This window comes from Parasteatoda tepidariorum, chromosome 6 (genome assembly GCF_043381705.1).
Source record: "Parasteatoda tepidariorum isolate YZ-2023 chromosome 6, CAS_Ptep_4.0, whole genome shotgun sequence".
Taxonomy (NCBI): domain Eukaryota; kingdom Metazoa; phylum Arthropoda; class Arachnida; order Araneae; family Theridiidae; genus Parasteatoda; species Parasteatoda tepidariorum.
The window spans coordinates 65,555,336-65,582,658 of NC_092209.1; the positions used below are offsets into that span (position 1 = coordinate 65,555,336).

The following is a 27,323-nucleotide window of genomic DNA, read 5'->3' on the forward strand; positions in this document are numbered from 1 at the left end:
AGTTATAAAATTTAAACAAAAAATAAAAAGTGGTTACTTTTCCAGCAGGAAATTAACAAAATTATTTTAAAGATTCTAAATAAATTGAAATTTAACTCTCAATATTACATTAAAAAGTTTTTTGTTTACGAAAACTCAGTAAGTAGAGCGATTTGTAAAGTACACAATAATGATTTTTCTGCAGTTTTATCTTTTTTGCAACCTTCAAAATGAATCGAAATGATAAAATCAAATCTTTTCTCTGAGAAATTTAACATATGCTTGAGTTAGAAAACAATGTATAAAATCTATTCGAAATTAACAAATGGTTTCACCCGTTTAAGCAATATGTTGAGGCTCTTCGTTTTATCCCTGTCCATAGCCATAGTGTGGGGACACGCCGCACTTTATGAACCGCCCGGAAGATCTTCCGCGTGGAGATTTGGATTTAAAACCCCAAGAAATGACGATGATGCTGAAATTTATTGCGGAGGGATAACAGTAAGATTATTTGATTCATAAAACTTTTGAAACATTCGAACTTTTCTTCACTATTTATATTTTGCAATATTATTTATCTTCTTTGATATTCCTCATTGGAGAATGGAGAGCTGTTTTAGGTTTTTCATATCCACACACTTTTTCGACTAGATCAATCAACTTCTACACAATCAAAAATAAAGTGCGTAAGAGTCATAAAAAAATCTGGCTAACATAAGCATTAATAATAATAATAAGAATAATTAAAAAACAGCTCAACAAGATCAAATGCAAAATGCAGATGATATTTTAGAAACTTTTTGGAGTTGATTATTTTCCAGACTAAGTTTGTTTTTCTTTTAATTTTTATCAGCGTATATTTTTTAATGTTTTTCCGTAATATTAATTTGAAGTACATAGACTTCTATTTAAATAACTTCCATTTTGCGATTTATTTTGAGAAACCAAGAATATTTTGGAAATTTCTTCGTAAAATAACTTCCAAATAGCTAAATGAATTTTCTATTTAACGAACTTTTCTTTAAGATCCACTTTCCACATTTCCTAAAATATTTATGCCATAACAGAATACCATTCTGTTCTAAACCATAACAGAAATTTCTGAAACATGGAACTATGATGTAACAGATCGTACTATTCGTAACAGTTTTGCTACGAATGGAATTCGTTGAATGGAAGGAGCAGCTGCTCCTTCCATTCCTTCGAGAAAGTGGTCAACATCTGTAGACTTAGAGTACCAGAAAACACGGGATAAATTGGGGTAGGTCTAAGTTACATGGCCAGTTTGGACATCTTTGATATTTAATATATTGCAGCAGAAACAGTTTCGCATTAAAGAGTTTAACTTGTTTATCAATTTAGACAACGCATTGTTTTTTGTGACTGAAAAAAATTTGTACAATTTTAATGGTGATTTTATTTAGGGGTCGAATATTTTTGTGAAGTAGTTATCTTGTTGATTTCAATACGTAGGTTTTATATATTTTTTTAACTAGCTGAACCTTTAAGGGACATGACTAGGTCCTGTAGATAGATTTATCTATGTTCCTGAACATAGGGACATAGTCTATCTACGTCCAATCTATGTTCCTGAGTAAAAAAAAAAGGAATATAATGGCGGAGTGACACCGTGATAAATTCGGCGGCCATATCTCATCTTTAGGAGAGATCTACTCCATTATATATTATAAGATTCTACAAACTCAGAATTTGATGAATATCAGTGGGAAAGCTGTGGAGAAGAATAACAATGCCACAATTAAAAATGTTGATTGGACATGATGTGTAAGTTGCATACAGTGACTCCATGATGAAATATGTTCAAACTTTGAAAACCTTTGCCAAAAAAGTGATTAAGGTTTTTCGAAAATGATGACTTAAATTTACACTTTTGAGTTGTTTATTAGATTCTTTTGACTTAAACTCCAAGATAAAATTCATTTATTACAACTTATAGAAAATTCTTTATGGTTAGCTGCATTCTACATTTTGACTTCACTTTTCTTTTACTGCCAATTCACTTTGACATTAAGGAGTAATGACCACTTGTAAATTTGTTCTCAGCAAATGTTTTTCAGATTTTGTTCTAAATATTTTATTAATTTTTTCTCAAAATTTGCTGAACACATGTGCGAAAACTTGAAATATTCGTGAACATTTCTTGTGTTACTATTCTTAGCACTTTTATTTAGATATGGAAAACCATTACTATCTATAGGCTTACCCCTTTTATTTAATTTTTGAAAAAATCAGTTCAATATTGAATTTCTTTGTTATGAAACATTCAAGTTAAATTACATTCAAATTAAATCTTATCGTTGCTAAACAAGTTTAAAAAATAATTTTATATCATTCAATTTGGCATCATATTATGGTTTAACTTCTTCCAATACTTCGAACTGTGTAGTAGCGACTGATTCAGCTATTGTATCAATTAACCATTCAGTTAAGTGAAAAATGTTAAATTTTTTTAAAAAAAATTTTCACATTTTTTTTTTGCTTTTATATCGATTTAGATTCGATTAATTTTAACTACTATCTGTTCCAGACATAGGAAGCGCTCCGGTGGCGCAGTTGGTTAGGGAGTAGCTCACACTGCTGATGGGGAACTGCTGATGGGGAACTGATGGGTGAAGTTGATTTCGGCAGTCAAATACGCAACCTGCGCATAATGCATCTAACTGTACGCTAAATCCTTTGTGGCTGTCCTTTCATCGGTTGTAAAGTTCAGAGAGAGGGGTACCATCTCAGGTGCTGTTTACTTCGTCTGACCAAAGTTAAAATTAAGCGGCATTCCTACCATGGATGTTAAAAAGATAGAACCCTGAAAACCAGCTCAAGGTTCTAGGTCACGTTAGGTGTTGTGTGTCCAGACATGTGTATGGGGTCGAAATGATTGCAATCTGTTCGTAATAAAGACGATTTTTCAAGAAAAAAACTTAAAATGTTCTTATATCATAAGTGTCAGCTAAAAAACTATTAAGTTTCAAAATATTTCTTGTGCTAAATTTTTAATTACTTAAATTTCCATAAGTATTAAAAGTTGGAGTGTTATGTAATAAGTTCTCCAGTAGTTCAATTAATGAATCTTACTACAGGAGTACTTAAACTGTAAATCTATCACTATTATAATTCAATTCTTTTGCCTGGTTTGACCCGTTTATTAAAACGTTGCTGATTTAACTCATTAAGACACAAATTAGGGTAAAAATACTAAGTTCTGTTCTAAGTTTCCCAAAAGTTTAATCAGTTTTTCTCACTTTGGGAGTGTTTTAAATATTTAAACCTATAAATTTGTCACTTATATGTGAAAAATATGCGTCATCTTTTTGCTTGGTTTAACCGATGCATTAAAACAGATGATTAGGTTAAAAAAAATCACGAATTTAGAGGCTTAGTCATGGTTAAACGGCGTTTTACAATTCTGATAACGAAATCTATTGTTTCATCCAGTTAATTAGTTTTATTGTTAAGTTAATTTATATGTTTTACCAAACCCATAACTACTTTTACAAAAACTATGTCCTTTTTTAAACAATGTTTAATACACCAAATATTTAGCAGTTGAGATCTTTTAAGTAAAAATGAAGTTATGCAATCATGAATACTTTAGTAACTAAATCAATTCACCGAAGCCATTTAAAAAATGTTTCAAGTTGTTCAATTATGATTATATATTTTAGAAACTATGGAGAACCCACAAAGGTAAATGCGGCATTTGTGGAGATGCCTGGGACTTGAAAGAACCAAGGCCAAATGAAGATGGTGGTAAATATGGTAAAGGAGTCGTAGTGAGGACATACAAATCAGGCCAAGAAATCGACGTCAGGATATTTATTGTCGCCAATCATGAAGGCTATTTTGAATTCAAACTCTGCCCCGAGCAAGATGGCGTTAGGGCTGACCAAGCATGCTTAGATAAACATCCTATAGCTATGGCTGATGGTTCGGGTTACCGTTATACTTTGCCTGGAAATAAAAAGGGCAATCTGGATCTGAAATTGAAATTGCCAGATGGTTTCACGTGTGAAAGATGCGTTTTACAATTTCACTGGAAATGCGGTAATTATTTTATAAGTATATTAGTTAGTTTTAAATGGATAAAAAATCTGATGGGACAATCAGTAAACGTAATACATAATTTGATTTAGAGATCACATTTAAGACTATAAGCTTTAGTACTTATAAGTTTAGAAAACCACTCAAGATTTGCTAGTTGATTAACGTTCAGCCGTGGTGACTCCGGAGATAGAGCGCTCTCCTCCTAATCAGGTGACTCAGGTTCGAATTTCAACCGAGGCTGGTTGATACGAATTCTACTCTGACCACAGTGCTGACGTAAAATATCCTCAGTGGTAGACAGATCATGCGTTAGAATCCCCTTGCTATGGAGCTAACAGTGGGAGGTTTTCCTCTCCATGTAACGCAAATGCGAGTTAGTTCCATCAAAACGTCCTCCATGACGGCAAAAATTTCTTCCAATGCTTGATCCATGAGTTTCCTTGCCTTCTGGGCTGCGTTCAAAATTACAAGGCTACGGAGTTGAACATCGATAGTTGTTAACTCAGAAATGAGTCGGTGTTCAAAGACGGTTGTAAAATAGAAGTTAATAAAAAATGATTAGTAATAATACAGTTTTTCGTGGAAACTTTTTTTCCTTTCTTTTTTTTGAACACCAAAATGCTCCACCCCTTCTCACTTTGCTTATCAACTTCCATTTGAAAACCAAAATTTATTTAATTTGATATGTTTCATTTTATTGTTACTTATGACAAAATAAGGTTCACCTCCTTGTTTTCTGCAATTTTTTATTTAATTTAGAGAGCAATTACTGATGTAAAAACAAAAACTTGGTGTCAAGTACACTAACAAGTACAAAACTGCATTTTTCTGGCTTGTAAAGTGGCCCGTCTGGCATTTTTTACTAGAAACTTTTCAGCTGACGGCTTTTTAATATGGAGGGAAATATATTTTTATTTTACTGCATCAAAGTCAGAAACTTTGAAAACTGAGATAGGTTGAAATTAAGTAAAAAATATAACGTTTAAGAGTTATTTATTTGCGATTTTGTTTACATCATCGATATTAATTTGAAATTAAATTAAATGTCGGTATTAACTTAAATTTCACTCCAGAAAATGTTGTTTAATACGCAAAGTTATTAAAAGTGGTAGTGACTATTAATTCGAGGACCTACAGATATCATTTTCATACTTTGCAATTTCACTTTAGTAGTCAGAACTAATTTTATGAATTTAAAAATGTATTGCCCAGGTTTTAAGACTTTGCAAAAAGTACAAGTGAAAGTAAAAAATTAATTTAAGTCTTATAGCTTTAATTAAATAACAAAGAAAATTCCTTTGAGTTTTAAAAAATTTTCTTACTACGTAGTTTTTTATACAAATATTTAAAAATAAACGAATATTATGACTAAAAAAAAATAAAATTCTAATACTATGAATTTAAAATTATATCCTTAAAGTGAGAAAGTTACAATCATAGAAAAGTATACATAATGAAAATTATTTTATTACCTGAGTTGAAGTTCCGATCCATATAAAATTAGCGGCTACTATATATTGTACTCTTCATTCCATCCCAAGAAATGACAGAAATTTCGGGCTAAGACTAAATTTATTTTGTACAAAGCTTTCTTAATGAAAACTAACCAGCTTTTGCGCTTCACAGTGGGAAAACCACGAAAACATTTTACTGTTAGGATGATGACCTCGAGATCATTACATGGATTCGAATCTGTGTAACCTCATTAGAAAGTGAGAGCTCTATCTCTGAGCCTCAAAATATTTTGATAGTTATTCAACAAAATATTACTCCTTATATTTATATTATATTGTATAAAATTGTGTTAGGCTTAACAATTTTGAATGCAGAGATTTTTTAGACTAAGTTGTTGGTTGCTAAAAAAAAAATGAAAAATGGGAAATACTAATATATAATTTTAAAAAGAAATATTTGTATAATAGACATAATTTTTTATTATTTTCAAACCTGATGTGATTATCAATTCAATTTTTCAGCCAATAACTGGGGAATTTGTGAAGATGGCAAAGGACGAATGGGTTGCGGACCTCAAGAATATTTCCGAGGATGTGCTGATGTAAAAATTGTGTAATTTAGTTTGGAATTAAAAAAAAATAAAATATATGAATTTTTTATCAGCATTGCAATTTTGTTACTTTATTTTAAAATGGGGTCCAGGGGATAATTTGTTTCACAGCAAGCTCTATATGTTAATTTGGTTGAAAGCAAGTTATAGATGTTAATTCAGTTCAAAACAAATTCAAGATGTTATTATAAAGCAAGTTTCAGATGTCAGTTTATTTAAGAACAAGCTCCATGTGTTTACTTAATTGAAAACTAGATTTAGACGTTAATTTATTGGATAACAAGCTTCGGATGTTAATTTATTTTACAACCATCAGATGCTAATTTATTTAAAACTTAGCTTCAGATGTTAATTTATTTAAAAACTGTTGCAAATTATTTAATTTCAGAAGATAGTAACTAAATTTAGGCATTAATTTATTCCCGGATTAAAACAAATCGAAGTACTCTGGTGGTTTTTGTTATTTATTACGTTTTACTACCTCGATTTCGAGTATGTTTAAGGGAACGAAATATTACATTCAAAATTTCGACTGCTTTTTGCCAGACCAAAGTGTTAAAGACTCAAGCTCTGTGTCGTGAAAAAATAATTATTCCTTAAAAAGATTTTATCGTTTCCTGATTGTCAGAAGCTTGTTTTATCACCAAATAGAATTTATCACCAATCGAAACTTCCACCTCTTTCCGATTAAACAATAAATTCCTACTTCATCAGGATGCTATGTGTCTGGGGAAAAAACAGTTGAAATTGCTTCCTGGCCTTTTAAAAGTAGAATTTAAGGTAGTTTTATTCAGCGAAATCCCGACAGCTCTCTGTCATAAAAAAAATGCCAAATATGAAACTTAAATGAAGAAATTTAAAAAAAAATGTTCATGAAGGGAATTAAAAGGGTAGGGTCACTAAGTAATAAATTCCTACTGTGGCCTAACTCCCTTTAGAAGAAAAAAAAACACATTAATTGTGATTTTATATTTAGTGTAAGATAAGCACTATATTAAAGAAGTTTTTAGTAGCTTAAGATGAATTTCTCGAAGTGATTCTTCAATGAGATAAAAAGTTACATGTATATCGTCATGGGTTATCCACTTATTATAAATACAATGCAATAAACAATTATATTTCTTTTGGTGCAATTAAAATTTATCATTTAGTGAAATAAAAAACTCTGAAGAGGAAGTTCTTAGTAACTTAACCGGGCTTCAATGTGATAAAGAATTGAATTTATATTGTTGTGATGAAAAACGTATTCATTAAATTAGAAAGTTAAAAGTTAGTTTAGTTTAATAAAATAAAAATAAACTGTTTGATTCTGTGGTTTTGGTTTAAAAACAGTATAATTTACTGCTTGGTTTTATATTGTCGTTGGTTATCCACTTAATGTAAATACAGTGTAATAAATAATTATATTTCTTTTGGTGTAATTAAAATTTAAATACAAAACTCAGAGGAGGAAATTCTTTGTAACTTAACCAGAATTCAACTGTTAGCTTCAATGTGATAAAGCATTGATATATCGTTGTGATGGAAAGCGTATTCAGTCATTTAGGAAGATAAAAACTTACTGTTTGGTTTGATAAAAAATAATTGGACTAAGATGAGATAAAAATACATTATTAATTGATAAAAGTACTGTAAACGGTGAATATTTTAATAATTTAATCTTAAATTTTTGATTTTTTCCCTTCTTCATTAAAATAAAACATTACATTTGTATCACTGTTATAAAGAGCTAATTCCTTAATTTCGTAGGGTAGGACAGAAAAATATTTTTCGGTGAGATAAAAAAGTGTATTTAGTTTGGTGTGATTGAAATGTAATGATGGAAAAGTATATTTATTTTCATGCACTTTAAGATATATGTTTTTAAAAGTGTTCAGCTATATATAATATGCACTGACAATTATTGATTAAGAAAAACATTTCAAATTTAATAAAGTAAAATGCTATTTTAATTTTAAGTTATTAAATTAAATATATATTTGATATTAAAGCATTTAAAGCTTAAAAAACAATATACCTGATAATGAATCGTTTTTTATATCATTCAAACTCTTACATGCACAACTTTTAAATCATAATAATATACATATTTTTTAAGTATCAGATTTTTTTCTGCGAAAGAGTTATTTAACAATTATTTCACTTCACCCCTATTTTTTTACACATTTATAAAAATGAAAATATATTGATTAAGGAAAAAAAGTGTGTATGTGGATATAACAGGCATTAAATGTTTCAACAATAGCTTGTTAGCAATAGTATTTTAAATTAAAGAAATAAAATGCTTCAATTTTTTCCCTTAATTAACTCTTTTTATATATCTCTTAAACTCTTTTTATATACTCTTTTTATATAAAAGTTTAATATATATATTTGTTACTAAAACATTTTAAGTGAAGAAAATAAGTGATTATAAATCATTTTTCTTTTATCTCCTTTAAACACTAATGCAGAAACATGTTTAAGTTATAATAAAATATAATTACATTTGTAAGATTTTATTTTTTTCCGAAAAAAAATCTTTTTTTATTTAATCCTTACTTTATTTCATTATCATGATTTTTCACATTTTGAAAAATGTGAATGTTGTGGATAATACTAATGAACAATCCTCCTCTCCATCCGGAATTGCGGAAACCGGTTTCATCAAGTATTTGAGAAATAACCTATTCTGATTGGCGTAAACCCGAATCACTTGTCGCTTTTTTAAAGAGAATAAAATAAAAATAAAAAATACGAGAGAGAAATCAGAAGCGCCTCGTTAAAAGATCTTTCAAGATCATCTTTTTCATCCCACTCAACCACTGAAGATCTTCGAACTTGGCGACAAGGATTTTATTCGAGTGAGTTTTTTAATCAACTATCTGAATTTTCTGTAAGGGTATTTTAAATTTCAAAATGTAGTCTAAATGCAAGAATGTAGAGTTAGTTTTCAAAATATTATTTTGTTATAATTATGCAGGTTTACATAGATAAACGTTTATTTCAATTGAGAAATATATTTAATAAAAGTAACGCAATGTACTATCGGTTTTATGAAGTTTGACCCTTTGATGCAGATGGAATACGATTGTCCCTTATAAATTTTTTTCTCTGAAACTCTAACTGCAAGTAAAAAAAAATTTGCATTTTTTAATTATAAAAAAAAACAGTCTAATAGTTACTAAAAAATATCGGAATTATAGTTGTATCGGAACTATATATCTGTATTATCGGAATTATATTTGCACTAAAATGTAAAATCCCAAAAAAGTAGTCTGAAATTTTTTTCCCATTCATATTCAAAAATTTATCATGATTTGTAAATCAAAGCAATTTCAAAGATGAATACCTGTTTATCGAAATTTTCCTATTTTTTTTTACTAACTTCTTTTATAGCTTTGTATGATTTTGTTATTTTAAACGCTTAACCCTTTGATGCAGATGGCACACTGGTGTACTTTTATATATTTTTTATTGACGCTTTAATTCCAAGCAGAAATATATTTTGATATTTTATAATTATAAAAAACATTCTAATTGTTACTAAAATGGGACTGTTCGATTATCGGAATGATATTTGTATTGAAATATAAAATTAAAAGAAACTAGTTTGAATAATTTTTTCATTCCTTTTCAAAAATTTAGCAATAGTTGATTTTGTAAATTAAATAAATTTCAATGATGAATAACTTCTTTCTCGATTAGATCTAAATAACAGAGAATAAGTGAAAATTGTAAAAATTATCTAGTAAAGGGCCGTATAAATTTTTTTAAACCTTGAACGCTGATAAAGGCCCCAGTATTTCATGCTGTATTTTGTAACCATAAATTATGAAAGTGCTAAATAAAATATTTTTCTTTTATTTTGACATAAATTAATACAAAATAATAAAAAAAAGTGTAAAAAGTATGTTCAATGAAAATTCTGCGTAGAAAGGGTAAAAGGAAAGCGTATCTTTAGTAAGTAAATTTATCTTTAAGAAAGCATAAAACTAATTATAATTTAAATTAATTAAGGAAAAAAACTAGTGCATAGGCCATTAAAATAAGGTTTCCTCGTGGTGAAAATTTCCGGATCAAATTATGGTAAAAAGTACCGACATTCAAGGGTTCCAGTGCTTTTAGGTAAAAACCATTTCTACCGTAAAGTTTTACGGAATAATAAAACTGATGTACCGTAATTTTTACAGTAAAATCATGGAAAGTAGGTTTTTGTGTCTGATTTTTTAACTTAAAATATTGTTTGCGCTAGTTAATTAACATATTTGAGGTCACTCCGTCCTACCATTAAGATTGAATCCTAGAACATATAGATCCGATCATTAGATCAAAAGTCATTCGGGGAGGTCCATTTTTTCGCACACTGTACATAAGTTAATCACAATAAATTACTAATAATATGGATTTTCTGACTAGTAATTGTTTTATAGTTAATTATTACAAAGGCACGTGAAAATTAATAATATCTGTTGAAATACGTGTGTTTTTTTATCACTGATAGAACTTATAACAAATTCTTTTAAGTTTTACGAAATTGTGATAAATTTTTAGCTTTTTAAGAAAAAGTGTGATTCGAAAAAAATATGGAACTAAATTATTATTTAATTTTAGATATAAAAAAAGAAACTTATACTAGATAAATAGAAAAAATACGAAGTGAGTTATGAATATGATTTAAATTTCAATTATTATTTTAAAAATATGTACTTTTCAATTGTTTATTGCATGCATTATATACTATAAAATATTTTATAAATCACCAAAGGTTAAGAATCTTATAATACTGCTTTTCTATATACATGCTGGGCCTACTTCCCTTTTTACACGATCTTTAATATTTATTTTATAGTTTTATTTTAATATAAGGCATTTTTAAACAATCTCTTTCCAAAGTATTTATTATAAGTATTTATTTTCAAGTTTTGAAAACTCTTATAAGCCTATTTTTAATTTTCTTTAACGTTCCTTTCACCTCTGTACGTAATTTGCATACAATTGTTAATTTGCATGCGTGCATACATATGCACAACATTTAGAAACAGTTCAAATAGTTTTAAATGTTGTATCGAGAATCATAAGGTGTCCTATATCAATAGCAAGAAGAGATTAAACGAAATGCATGAAAAGCAGTAGTTGAATTTTGATCTCTTAGGTTTGAGTGGTTTAGCTATAAAATTTTTTTATTCTTCACGGAGATTCATTATTAAAATGACAGTTGAATCTACCGTAGTTCAAATTCTCTATCTCCATAGCTCAGTGGAACTACCCTATGGTTATTAAGCAGAGCTCTAAACTTTATCTGTTTTATTTAATTGTTGTATCTAAAAATATATAGTCTCTATTACTGTTTTATAAACTAAAAAAAAAGCTGTTTCATGTTTGTCCCCTTTAAGTGATTAAAGTGATTATGATACACTAACGACGCTAATGTCAGATGTTATTATTTTAAAATGATTTTCTAAAACATTGTAAGATATGTAACATACTTTCCATGTTTCTGTACTTAAAGTCATTTTAATCAATAAATTGCCAGCACAAGATTAACAAGATTATTCTTAAATGATTTAATCACAAAATTTTTAGAGCTAGATTAACAAGTTATTTTTAAATGATCCAGTCACTACATTTTAAGCTTTAGGTTAACAAAATTATCAATTATTTTATTGCTAAATTTTAAGCTCTAAATTAACAAGGTCATTATTATTGAATTTAATCACTACATTTTAAACACTAAATAAACAAGATTGTTTTAAAATCATTTTAAGAAGATTAAATTTAGATTTATTTATTAATTATTTTCAATTTTTCACTTGAATTTGATATTTAAGTTCTTCCTCTTGTACGAATATTTGGACGTTTTTCTTCAAGTCACTCGGATACTCAAGAAAATTTGTGAATGCAAATGTAATCCTTAATCATAATGGATAATTTAAGTATAAAAAATAAATACATGCATTTACAATAGTAACTTTATTAGGTTTAAAAAGTAAAATTATAGTAGAATTATACTTGTTAATAAAGAACGGTTAACAGAAAGTTCTAAAAAGAAAATTAGGAATGTCCAAGACTTTTTTGTGGACAATTGTCAACAATTGGACAACAACATTTTTGCTTTGTTTTAATTTCCTGTTTTCCAAAACAGCATTACAAAAACATTTTCTATTTTATTATAAATTATGTTAATTTTCAGAAAAGATTCTACATTATCTCCTTTTTGAAGCAAAATTTTGTAAATTGCGTTGCTTTTTATCATGTTTTAAGCAGCATTTTATCTTCTAAGATCGGTCATAAGAGTGTATTTAAACTTTTTTAAAATAACAATATTTTGATATCTATTACTTCTATTTTTAGATTTATATGCTTTACGTTATTTACAAATAATACAAAATTATTTAAAATCATAAAAAAATTAATGTTTAAATTATTGTTATGAGTTTATGAAAATTGTGTGCTTTAATTGTTTTAAATATAGATGTAGGTTGAACATGCTGTATTTTATCAATAAACTGGGAAAATTATAGCAATATTTTCGTGGTATTTTAATTTTCCTGGTTTCCGAAGTAGTATTATAACAATATTTCGGTTTATAGATAAATTACTTTAAATAACTAAAAATGTTCCACATTATCACTTAAAAACAAAAACGTAGAAATTTTTTTCTATTATGTTTCATAATTTGAGGTCGATCATAAAAGAGTATCAAATTTTTTTAATAACCTTATTTTGATATTTAGTTTTGCATTTTCAGATTTATATGCCTTAACCTTAGAGTAGTTAAATAAAATACGTTCTTTAAAAAAATGTACATTTATTTTAAAGATGCATTTATGCACATTAAGAATATATGAATAATGTATAATTTTATCTTTTTAAAAACAGATGTTAGTCGAATTATTTCACTCTACATTTAATAGATAAAAAATAAAATCGTGTTTTATACTAATCCAATGCAATGTTTCGCATTAGTTTCAAACACTGCTGCGTTTTACATTCCCGACTTCCAAAAGTATGCCACTTGAACTGCGTTAAACACGTTCCAAGTTTTAATTGCTTAAAATACACGCCTATTTTTTCTAATTAAAACCCTAGAAGAATAGTTTCTGAAGGTAAATTCCGTCACAATTTAAGCATTACACGACAACAGTTTTGGTGTCTAATATATTTCCTTGTAAAATCAAAAATTACAATAATGTTTATTTTAAAAAAAAATTGTTTGACATTTTGAACAAGCTTAATTGGTGTATTTATTTCAAAATATGCGCAAAGAAAAAATATAAGTTTTATAACCACGAAAACAAGCTGTTTTTTTCACATTTATAATCTTATTATTTTAAACGTTTCGTATAAACTCTGATTTACCATAAATTACATATTCATACGTAAATTTTCGACTGCCAAATTTTCAAAATTTTTAGCTGAAAACCTTTCTCAATTATTTCTGCTGTAATATTTAAAAAAAAAGAAAAAATTACATTTGTATTAAAATGTTTCAAAGATATGTTCAATATTCTATTGAAATCCTTCCATATATGGGTCATTCTCACGAAAACTGCCATTTTTCAGTTCATAAAATCCCAAAAAAGTAAAGTGAATAAAAAGCTCTGAAACTTTTTATATTAATAGAAATATGTAATGGCATTATAAAGAAAGTATNATTCTATTAAAATCCTACCATATATATACAATTTTATGGGCAAATATAAAATTTCATGTTTTTTTTTCGGTGGAATAAAATTATTTTTAATCTCTAAGTTTAAAATTAATTTTACTTTATTTATAGATTAACTTCATAAAGACTATATTTGAAATTGAAGTAAGATGTTTTTATGAAAATATTTCAAAAAAGTTTTACACTCTACCGCAATTGTATATTACAGAGGGATTTTAATTCAAATACAATTTTAAAAGCAAATTTAAAATGTGACACGTTTTAAGCAGAATAAAATTATTTTTGATGTGATAAATGTACATTATTTTTGGGCTATTTATGATCAAATTTAAAGAAAAAATTCAACCAAACTAAAATTATTTTAAAGCTTTGCAGAAAGTTTTGAATTCTACTTATATCTTACACTGTCACAATTATCCATACAAATAATTTTTAGCAAAAATAGTAAATAGAATTTCTTACATTTTTTGGTTGAGTGTGTTTAGTTTTTAAACATTGATGTGAGTTTGAATTTAGAAAAAAGAATACCTTACCGACAGTTAATTTAAAGTGATTTGAATACTTTGTTTCATCTCGAACAATAACAAATTACTATTTTGTTCTGTGACAATAAACTAAGTGTTTATAAGGTTATTGTTTTCAGAAATTTGAAGGGAAGGTTATTGTATGAAGTAACAATACCAAAATTGTTCGGTGAAAAGAATTTTCATTTTTATTCAGTGATATTGTTGATTTTTTTTATCCCTTATTTGAAAATCTATTGTAAATAATACCACGACAAACTTATATAAATTACCCATAAATGTTTACAAACAGAAACATAAAAAATTGTTTTGTCTTTCTGTTATGCTTAAGCTATGATTTCACCCTGAAAGCTGTATCATAATAACAGCTCAAACCAATTGTTAAACAATTTTGAGCTGTACTTTTATATTCTTATATTTATATGCCATTACGATTACATAGTTACAGGATTGCATTTTTCCTTATATCATGTAAAATAATACTTATCAGAAGTGCAGTATGCATCATTATTTGTATGCATCTGTATGAATTCCTAGAAAGATGCATAATTTGTACTCTTAAATATGATGTTGCCTAAATTATACAACATATAAAAAAAGTTTGAAAACTGTCAAATATCTCGAGAGATATGCATCGGACCGAAAAGTGATAATAGATGAATTCCATATTTTTTTAAAAGCTATCCCATGATAACAAACTCTATTCCTTTGAAATCTTAAGTATCAACCCCTATTTTTATTGCATATTCGGATTCTCCAGCAAAAAGTAACCTTATTTGACTTATAGGTTTAAGCATTTTGCTTTACAGATGTATGAGTCAATATTCTCTTCAAACTTTTCCCATGTAAGCCCTTCGGATAAAACCCTTCGGACGAGAGTCAATTACATTGAAAGTCCAGTTTTATAGCATTTTTGGATATAGTTTTTTTCCTAATAAAAAGCTGTCGAAATTTATAAAGATGAGGAAGGTCTAGTGAGTATGGAGCATGACGTAAAAGTTTTAATTCCTGCAATTTTGCCATTGTCCTTTGTGCAGTGAGTGGTTTAGCAGTAACATGCAATAAGACAGGAAACGATTTGTTGAACAATTTAGACTATTTTTCGATTAAGTTTTTGCACCATTTAATTTAGTTAATTGAAATATTTTTTATTTTGACCGATGAACCAGGTTTCATAAATTATAATCTCACTTGAGCATCAAGCACTCACTATTATCTTCTTTCCCTAAATATTGCACCTTGGAGAGTGTTTTAGTAATTCATTCTTATTCAATCAACACGAAAGTCAACTTAAACTAATAATGTTTTGCATGATCTGCGATGACGTAGTTCCATGTAGAGAATTCCTTTATTTATTTCAGTGCAAATTTCCAACAATTCTCTTTTCAATAATATGAGCTTCTTTAAATAAATATTTCAAGTAATTTTAAAGCTTACGATGATTTTTTCAAATAGGTTAGATATTTAACTCTTCAATGAAAAATAACAGTCAAATATTAAACCAGTGTTAAATAATAAGCTGTTAATGTTGACACATCCAACCTCATTAGCGACCTGATACAGGCTTTATTTAATGTAGCTATGTATTACTTTTGGTTATGAATGTTTTTTTCTCTCTAAGATAGATAGAAGTTAATAATAAAATAATTTTGCTGCCATTTTTTTATATACTTCAAAATAAATAAGTAAAAAGAAAATAAAATAAAGAAATCCGAAAAACTTAACTGCCAGCGAATCGAATTTTTTAGGAAAAAAAGCTTCAAAAGCATTAATCTTAGCATTAATACTATTTAATGTTCTGTTTGTTTAGGTTTCCATACAGAACTGTATTTCTTTTAATGAGAAATACTAGTTGGGCAAAGAATCAATATTTTTCGATTTATTTATAGACAATATTAGTTACTTACTCTTACTTAGTTTTAAACTGATTGGATGTTATTCAACTTATTTCAATCAAAACTATTCAAGTTTATTAATAAAAGTACTGCAGTTTCAGAATTAGTGGATAAAGTGAAAGGGTTACGACTATCTTATGATGAAAAGATAAGTATATTTCATTAAGCATCAAATTTAAATATTATTATTCAATATTATTTTTTCAATGCAAATTGGAGCTTCCAACCTTTTTGTGCCTAACAACACATCTAGATTATTAGTCAGCCAATGGGTCCAATTTATTTTTTCAATGTGAATTTACAGCTGGTTTTCTCATTACATTTTATTTGAAAGTGAAATGTTTTTATCGTGATCGAAAGTGATCGGCCGGCGTAATGGTGTGTGTGTGCAAAGGGTTGGTGCAACGTAGATACATTAAAAAATTATAAACTTTATAAGTTCTTAGTAGTACATCAGGTTTATTAAAAATTATAAACTTTATAAGCTCTAAGTTTTACATCAGGTACATTGGAAATTATAAACTTTCTAAGATCTTGAAATAAAAAATATGAAACAAGTTTGGTAATAATTATTTACGAAAAAAATTGTTAAATAATTCGAAACAGCCTTCTTAATGTGAACACCCCTTATGTCGACCCAAAAATGACAATAAGCTATTAAAGAAATAGAATAGCCAACGATTAATCTTTGTCAGATTTGATTTTAAGTTCATTAGTCTCCATTCAAAAAAGGTCACTATTGTCTTGTATCAAAGTTATAATTCAAAATGACATAAAATTCAAAAATTTTTCCTCAATAAAAAAATAAAACAGCTTTAACACTGCTATTACCGCAATTCTTCAAACAGTTCCTCTTGTCGTAAAGGATTACAAAAACGCAACATTTCCTTTTTCGCCATTTGTATGTTCTTTTTTGGCGACAAAAGAGAATTTTCCGGATATGATTCTTGTTAAAATGTATCAAGTTAAACTGTATCTGCTTTAGGATATTCAGAATTGATGAACATTTAATTACGTTGTCATTACGTGTGTGGTTTGCGTTGATTGATTGATTACTTTAACGCTTGAATGAATTTAAAATGATCCACGTTTGAGACAAATTAAAGTGGATGTTTTTAAATACAGTTAAAGTTTTGAATAAAAGATAAAAGATTTTAAAAGTAAGTTTTTTTTAAAGTTTTTTTTAAAAAGCAGTTGATATTCAAGTTATGTAGCTTGATGTATTTAGCTTATTATATATTGTAATACTACACTGCTTTATTGCTTATAGTATTTTGTTAAATGCTATTAGTTAGAGTCACATATTTTCATGATTAGCGAAACATAGTTACTGTTTTACAGAATCCATTTTATTAGCATTACTTAGCGTTATATTTTGTTTGCAATATTTATTATTTAGAAAATAGTAAACTTCATTTAAATATATTTATTTTCTAATTTGATTGACCTTGAATACATAGTATGTTTTTTGTTTAAATAAAATTTTAATCTAATTTTAATTTTAAATGAACTTAACAGAGAGTTTCTACTCTAATATTCCTCTTGAAATTCGATCTTAAAATCCAATGGGAAAAATTACAAAAATGGTGCGAAAAGTGTATAGAAAATGCTAATTGTTTGTTTAGATCATAAAAATTAGTAAGAAATTTTCCAGAGTTATTCTGAAGTAGTATATTTTAATAATAATTGTATATTTTAACAAATTTACGATTGTATTTTGATTTAAAAAGCATCGCAAATTAATTTTCTTTTTAATTAAACTAAATTCTTTTCGGATTTTAAAAATATTTCTAATAAAAAATGGAATAAAATTACAAATAAAAAAAAATCTCGACATTACTAAAATATATTTTACTTTAACTAGATAAAATATATTTGCAGGTATAAGTGTAGGTTTCTTTGAAAATGTCATAAAAGATGTCATGGAACATTAAAACGCAAAGCAAATAATTAGTTTTAAGAAATATCGAAGAAAAGAAAATTATAAATTCTATCTGACATAATCAGATAAGCCTAGTATTATATTTATCATTGCAAGAACTGTTCCTGCATTAAAAGAAGCTTTCCTTTCTTTGGAGCTTGCTGCTAGGGATATGGGACTAATCATCAATACCGATAAGACCAAATACATGCCTGTACTTGCTAAATTAAATTCTAGTGAATCCTATCTGGAGATTGGTTCCCACAGGTTTCAGACTGTTCAGAATTTTACTTACCTTGGTTCAATTGTTACTGCCGACAATAACATAGACAATGAGATTCGGAGTCGTCTAATTTGTTCAAATAAGGCTTTTTATGGTTTAAAACGTTTTTTCAAATCATCTCTTTTATCAAAAAATACAAAACTTTTACTCTATAAAACATTAATTAGGCCAATACTTACCTATGGCTCTGAGACCTGGAACCTAACTCTAGCTGGTGAAAATAAAATTGCCATTTTTGAGAGAAAAGTTTTGAGGGCCATCCTTGGTGGGATAAAAATAAATAATTCCTGGAGAAGACGATATAATACTGAACTGTATAAAATCTACAGAGAGCCAGATATTGTGAAATTCATTAAAATAAATCGAATGAACTGGACAGCTCACATTTTCAGAGGGAATGATGACTCAAATTTAAAGAAAATCCTATTACACAAACCCCTAACGAACAGGAAAAGAGGTAGACCCAGGCTGAGATGGCTGGATTTAGTTGAGACTGATTTCCTTACTCTAAAGGAGAAAAACTGGCGAACAAGTGTCAAAAGTAGAGAGAAGTGGATTCGAATTCAAAGGAAGGCACTGGCCCACCCTGGGCTGTCTAGCCAGATATGATGATGATGAGTATTATATTTAAAGCATATGTAACAAATAATATTAATACTTGTATACCATTATCCATTTTTATATTACCTATTATATTCACGTTAACTATATATATATACTTATATTTGAGGCATTGTCATCTGTTTAATCAGAAAAAAAGGAAATAAACACGTTTTTATTAAAATAAAAAAGTAACAATAGAAATAATCTTTTCTATTCAGCTAAAGGCACACATTGAATAATTTGTTTAGTGGGGTTATTTCATTTTATTGCTTTTTCAAATGTTTCAAAAGTTAAGTCCTTGCAATTACAATAAAAGGCTCATTATAATAACCATCAAGTGCAATTCAACTTTGAACATTATTAACGATTTGGTAAAAAAAAATTTTTTTCGGTGTATTTTATTGAATAATGAGTGGTGAAATAATTAGTATTTAGTTTAAGCACATTATTAGGTATAAACTAAGTCTGTTTAAGACGATTCAACACTTCTTAAACTGTATTTCATGATTTTTAATAGTCATTTTGTCGTGTGATTTTTTTTTTTCGAAACGCGAATGAAATATTGTTAAAACTGCTTCTTCTACTTCATTTCGGTGTGTTACGGACTTCGTCAACAATTTTATTTGAATTAACCTTTTAACTTACTGGAAAAATGATATATTTGTTTCCCAAGCAGATTTCCAGGATTAGTTTCCGGGCGTTAACAGTGTACTGTCGTATTCTTTTTATTTCATGATGTATTTCGATTTGATTGTGCAATCGATATGCTGCATTAAGTCGAATGCTTTTGACGAAATTCATATCCTCAAACAGGTGAAGATAGTAATTTCCACAATTTGTCGTAATTTTTTATTCGGAACATTTATCGGGAAATGCTTTCATCAAAAAGGAAGAAAATTTCATGAATTTTGAGTTTCATGTTTTGCAATACAGGTTATTTCTGCTTGAAATGTACAGATACATTGCATATTTACGTACTTTATTTTCTAAAATTTATATCAGGTATTGTAACAATTATTAATTCAATTATGTATTAATTATTTGATTAAATTTAGATCATGGAACAACTAGCATTAATTTCCAGATTAATTTAGTTTGAAATGTAGGGATATATCCACTTAAGCACATACTTTAATTTGTAAAACATAAGTCAATTATTGGAGCAGTTATCAATTTAATTATCAAATCAATCATTTAATTAAAGCACTTATGGTGGAACAATAAGCATTTACTTAAGCAGATTGTTTCAGGTGGAAACTTGTGGATGAGTCGTGTGATCATCTATATTTATTTTGAGAAACTTATTATTATTATATGCTTTATCAATTGAATTAAAAAATTAATCATTTAACAAAAAAAAAAAAAAAAANAAAAAAAAAGGATGGTGAAGCAATCAGCATTTATTTTTACAAATTATTTTAGTTGGAAGCACATAAATGCCGCGTAATCGCATATTTTATTTTGTGAAACTTGTCTGAGTAACATCAAAAAATGGTTTTTTAGAATTGCATAACTTAAAAAATTAATGCAAACAGCGAAAAATCAATAACCTTAATACATTCATATAAAAATAAATCTATTCAAAATATAACCTTCGTGTCGTCAAAAATATCTTATTAAAATAATTAAATATTTAAAAATTTTAATAAAACTTCATTTAATTTATTTAAATATTGTTATTAAAAAGTTTTTCCTTGTTGAAAGATAAGTAAAGAAAAAAGTAAACTCAGTTTCGACAGAACCAATCACAACGTTCAGAAAGTGCCGATAAACCAACTTTCAATTTCGAATTTCGATTGAATCAAACATTTCCAATGTGTACATTTTTATTCATTTTGATGGCATCACTTTTCAAGGACGTTTGAAAAAGAAAGGAAACCTTAACCTCATAACCTCCTTCATGGTAGGAGTTAAGGAAAACCTGAAAATCGGAAGATGAGGAAAGTTTCAAGGAAGTACAAAACCTCAAGATGAGCTCTTTCCATAAAAGTGAAATGTTTTCTATTTTTAGCATTGTTCTAATTCTGTATACCTTTTAAGACAATAGTGAGACTATTTAATCTTTACCAAATTTTAAATTACACAGAAAATTGTATTCTTAGTTACGATATCTTTATTTACATGCTTTCGCGTGTAGGAAGTGAATTGTTTTTTTGTTGATACGGAACCCTAAATGGAAGCGTTGCTATGGAAGCAAAGGGGAGAAAAATAAAGATTCCAGTAAAAAAAATTACTTTGATTCATAATTTGACCATAGTTAGAATGTTTGCATCACTCTTGTAATTAACTTCTATTACCATCGAAAACTCTCCTTTCACGTTTCTCAAAAGCTATATTATATTATCTCGCTATATATTTTTTTTTTTTTAAATTTGACAAAATAGTTATTATTTTCTTTTCAGTTCATTTGAAGAACGTAGTTTTAAATTTTTTAAAATTGTTTTATAATTTATATCTTGAATTCATTTAATGAATTTTTTAATATTTTATTTCATTATGATATGTGTGACTAATTTTAAGCCCATAAAAATTTATTCTGGATTTATTTATGTTAAAAGAAATGTAATAGAATACCTACTTATATGCCTACATTAACTTAAAAACTTTGCTCTTATCTTAAAATGGGAGCGGAATGTTTTTATCTTGTTATTTAGCTCGTTGTTTAATAAAATTTTTAAATGTAAATTTTATTTAATTAACGATAGGTGATTCAAAATTCTCCTTTCCTACATTATGCAGTTAAATAGTTAAAAAACAAACAATTAATTTATTAATTATAAGTTTTTTTTTATAAGCGACGTGTTTCTTAAATTTACATTGTTTATATTCTGCAGAATTGTTATTAAAACAATGTCTTGCATTTCAAAAATAAAATAAAAGAGTTAAAATAAAAGAGTTTTCAAATTCAATAAAACACTAACTTAATTCTAAATATTTTATAAATTTTTTATACGATTTAAATGTGAATTGAGGATATTCAGACTGTCGATTACAAAATTTGTAGAGTTTAGAAAGCTCTGCTTACTCTATAAAAGAGCCTAAATCAATGATTTATTGTTTAGAAATAGTTTAATGCTTTATAATAGCAGTTAACTTACAGAAATACCAACAAGCTCACTTTTGCAGACTTCATCATAGTTTTACAAAAAAATACTAAATTTAAGATCGACAAAACATATTTTATTGTATTTTTGCTAACAGTGGTGGTCAATTTAGAGATATACCAAACCTAGGGGTAATCTCAACGCAGTATTTTTGTATACAGTAGTCCACTTTAAAAGATAACGAAATTATAGTAATTTTAAGAGTTTTCACTATATTTTTACATACCGTGGTCAACCGAAAAAAAAAAACAAGCTTATGGTTAACCTTACAGGTTTCACTGTATTCTTACATACAGTGGTTAACCTAGAAATATACCAACAACCTTATGGTCAACTGAACAGGTTTCCCTTGTATTTTTACAAGCAGTGGTAAGTTTACTACTACTTCTGGTTAACTAAACTGGTTTCACACTATATTTATAACACAAAATTCATCGTAGTTACATATGGAGAATTTCGATGTTTTAATTTTTTTTCAAAGTATGGTTCTATATTAGTATACGTTCAGTTTCAGTTCCTGAAACGAAAATTATAAGCTTTGAAAATGAGAGAATAAACTAGATTCAAATTAAATTAATGAAGTCTTTTATAATTGCATTATACTCGATTTAAAAGTAAATGTGGTTTAAGATTATAAAATTGAATAGTTTTTTTTCCATCTGAAGTTAAAGCTCAAAATAAGTGAATTTTCGCACTAGCAGTTTTTCCTAAATACCTTCACCTTTGACCGCGTTTTGGCGACATTCAAGGTTATCTTTTGAGACATCTCGAAATTTGAGCCAAGTTGTTAGGCAAGAAAGATGCATCACTATATTGCCCATGCTGAGTACTTTAAATCAAGTGTATAATGAGATGTCCCTTTGTAAGCGCAATAAGATCAACAACAGCGGTCTCTTGTAGAAAATGACAAACATGAGTTGTGTCAAAATCTCTTATTAAACTTTGTTTCTACAATTCCTTTTACTTCTGAAATTAGAAGGCCATATGCTTTTGAGTTCTCTTATTATAGTTAATTTTTCTTAACAAAATGTTCCAAGAGCCAAATTAAGTCGTTATTTAATATCTTCAGCTAAACTTAATACTGATTAATGAAACTGGTTTGTTTTTAAAAATTAATTAGTAACTATAGCTATTAAAAAGAGAGAACACTTTTGAGATATCTTTGCTATAGATAGTTCAATACCTTAAACAAAATCGAGTTGTTTTGTCTTAATCATTTTTAATCATATTTAAATTACATTACAATCATAGAACGGGTTTATTTGTGAAAATTTAGTAATTGCTGAATATAAATAAAATTTCAGAAATATCTGTCCTTTAATAAATTGAGGAGGGGGCAACACGCTCTGCTAACTTCGCAATCATCTTTATTTCTTGCTGTAAAACAGATATATTGAAAAACAAAATTTAATCCAGTTATTGACGTCAGACTCTTTTTTTGTAATTTTAAACTCAACGTAGAAAATATTCATTGCCAACGAAATTAAGTGAATTTCGAGGAGTACTTTACAATCAAAACATTCTTAGTGCAAATGGGTATTGTGTATAATCATCTCTAATCTCCTGTATTAGACGATTTCAGTAATAGTATTTTATAACTGGAACCACAGTCTTATTCCAGTCTAACTTCACATGACAAGAATCGCAGTTTAAAAAACATGATTCATGTCTTGGTTGCTTGATTAGCAACCATTTTTATAAGGATTAATATCTAGATCGACACTCAGCCTTCAATTTAAAAAAAAATCTTTCATATTTGTCACATCCCTAATGGAATTTTGAATACAATTCTAATGACAGTTTAATATATGGATACTTGTTTCTGAAATGTTTCGACAAACAACTTCTTTTCGAAACTTTTGGAACACCTTCCCATTAAAAGGAGTAACAAATCATGAAATATTTCCATCTTTTCCCAACGGCAACAGGATTATAACCTTTAAAAAAAATTTTGTCAATAGCTTGGTTTCATGCAAGCTATTTCTTAAAAATTTATTTTGACACAAATTTCTGTTTTAATTTAAAGTACAGATGGGTTCCTTAAGGAAATTTAATACTATTATCGAAAATAGAGTATGTACTGTTTTATCTACCTCCACTATATAATATTTCCACTTCACGAAAAAAAATCCTCCACTTTTAACATATTTGAGTCAGTTGAAACATAATTTGTGAGCGAAATTGATAAACAGTTTATTTTTCTTGCTGGTTTCGTAATTACAATAAATATTTCGAAAGCAACAGCACATAAATTGACTTATCTGTGAAAGCAAAAAAATGAAATATGTCAATTTCTCGATTAAACCCTTCTCGTTTTTACTATTTACTCTAAATATTTAATTATTTTGCGAATTTTTATTCTCGAAATAATTATTTTGATAACAAGTAAATACTTTTTGTCTGAACAAACGCAATTACGGTAAGCGAAAATTTAATAGAAACCTATTCCTTTATTAGTTTTACTTTTAACTTTAAGGAAGAGTAAGTTTATTAAATTAAATTTTGAGAGATAAATAAACTTGTTCACTTCAGCAAAAGGTATTGGCCATTATTTTGAAAGCAAAAAAAGTGAGAATTAATTCGAGAAAAAACTCTTAAAATTGTAACAATTTTCAAAAAAATTAGAATTCAGAAAATAAAAATCAGTTATTATTTCACGAATCAAAATAGTCCTTCCCGTAAGTTAAATTTCTATTCGGTAGACGCTGTATCTTTAGTTTGTAAGATATCTCGTACAAGTTTACTTTACAAATGTCCAATACAATTTCGAGGTTTGATTTTTATTTTTTGGTACGCAAATTTATTTATTGAACATCTCCAGCGTTTAAAATTACCGGTGCTCGTAGAAAACACATCTAATCAACGATATATGATTGCTTTCAACTGAATAGATATCACTTATCAAGCTATTTTGCAACTTAAGTTGAAAAGGCGTCCCATTTCAAAGTTTATGACTACCGATGTTCAACTCCGTAGTCTTGTAATTTTTAACCCAATCCAGAAGACAATGGAAGTCCCGGATCAAGTATTGGGAGAAATTTGCCTTCACGGAGGACATTTTGATGGAACTAACCCACATTTCCGTTACATGGAGAGGAAAGCCACGAACACTCCCCGCAGTTAACCTGAAGGCAAGATGACTCTATCCCATGATCACTGAGGATATTTTACGTCAGAACTGTGGTCGATGCAAGCCGGGTGCGGAATTTCTATCGACCAGCCATCCCTTGGATTCGAACCCGGTTCACCTCATTGAAAGCGGAACGCTCCATCCCCTGAGCCACCACTGCTCTTCTCAAGCTATTGTTGAACTTGAACTGTATTTTTATCCATAAAATTCTTAGGATTGTATTTCTAGTGATTGATGTCTGTAGTAACCCCGCCGACAAATAATTCTAACCGCCGATTCCGTCGATAGCCGCCGATAACCGTCTAACCACCGATAAATAATTGTTTTCGATAGAATTCGAAGATATTTATCGAGCCTTAGCTCAGCTTGAAAGGTACCTTTTCCATAAAAATTGTGTTTTTTAGCTAACCACCAATAAGAGATTGCTTTCGATAGAACAAATAACACTTATCAAGGTTCTGCTGAGCTTGAAAGGTATTTTTATATATAAAAATCATTAAGAAGTTTTTAATGATTGATGTCAGTGGAAAATTCAGCTAGCCATCAATAAATGACGACATCAACGAAGCAGATATTACTTATAAAGGCATTGTTGAGCTTGGACAGTATTTTTATACCTATAAATCTTTAAGATTGTGATTTTAATATTGATAGAATTGTAAGCTTTGAATAGATTCATTGTAGGGATGTATTTCTCCTGAAAACACTTAACTTTTGCATGAACTAACTTTTCATTGTGTCCAACTTAAAATTTAAAGACTACACGTTGTTTGTTGAAAAACCCGGTCGTTAGGACACATGTTTGAAAACTAGAAATCCAAAAGGAATTGATTTGTTGTATTACGTCATTAGAAAGGGTCACTGACTTTCGCAAAAAAAGAAGAATAAAAAAAGAAAGTGACAGCCATGTTATAAGTGGCGCCAAGAAAAGAAAGAAATCAATCTGGATGGGCCCAGAAGGTAATAAAATTAGATCAAGTTTAGAAGACTCATCTGCTTAGCTACCTGCTTGACCTCTTAATGACCTCCGTCAGCAAGTCTCGAATATTGACCTTGTTGCTATTATGCTGATGTTGGGAATTTCCAAAAGAAAGCCCTATGGCCTGATACCAGGCACTGGCTGGCAAGGCTTTCGAGAAAGTGACGTTAAAAGAAAATAATATTTTTTTTTATAATTGATGAACACATGATTAATTTTCATACCGGAATTTGTTTACTTGGATAGGAAATTTTATTTCCTTTTTAGATCATCGAACTAAAGTCCGTCTTTATGTATAATGATGTAATAATAATTGAATTTATTCTGAATATGTGTATTTTATGATAAAAATAGCATGTTTATTTTCCAACAAAATATATTATATAATTATATTTTCTAACAAAAGTAGACCATTTGTGCATTTCTAACAATAGTTTATATGTGTATATTTCCTAACAAAAGTAACTTATGTTTATTTATCAACAAAAGTAGATTAGACGTGTACTTTCCAAACAAATAGCTTATATGTGTATTTTCCTGCTAAGGTAGATTCCAAACAAAAGGAGCTCATTTGTGCATTTCTCAACAAAAGTAAATTTTAATATAATATAACTAGACAAATAAATACTAAGATTATATAATATAAAAAAAAATAGATAAATCAATTAAATGATTCGAAAACATGATACGCTCAACCATGCATCAATTAGTATGCGTTAAAAAATATTTTACTTCTTTTTTTTATAAATTTTTTTAGTTTTATGTTTTTTAGTGGGATTTTATCCTTTATTTTTATTTAATTCTCTTTATTTAGTCACTGAGTGTGCTGTTGCTAAGTTTGGCATTTGCCTAACATCTGTATTAATAATATAGTAATATATTAGCCTCAAATATTCTCGTGAACCTCGGGCTCGGGCCATAAAGTTTAGTTTGAAAGGTCTCAATTGTAGGCTATTATCGGTTTTAATTTGGTAGCTCTTTGTATGTTAACTTTATGTAATTTGTGAACCAATTCTAATTTTGAATTTTGTCCATTTTGAGATACTGAGCATTAAACAGAGTATGTTTTCAAAAGCTATGCATGTTGACTTGCGCTTTTGTTCTCAAAAAAGTAACAGAAAACCAAA

General features: G+C 28.0%; 1 protein-coding gene across 1 annotated transcript; it reads left to right on the plus strand.

Annotated features, from left to right (window-relative positions):
- Window positions 1-289: 289 nt before the first annotated feature.
- LOC107453294 (uncharacterized) lies at window positions 290-6,161 on the plus strand. Its single transcript, XM_016070059.4, has 3 exons — window positions 290-480; window positions 3,663-4,041; window positions 6,018-6,161. The coding sequence occupies exons 1-3, from the start codon at window positions 328-330 to the stop codon at window positions 6,110-6,112; spliced, it is 627 nt and encodes a 208-aa protein (XP_015925545.2). The 5' UTR covers window positions 290-327; the 3' UTR covers window positions 6,113-6,161.
- Window positions 6,162-27,323: the final 21,162 nt, after the last annotated feature.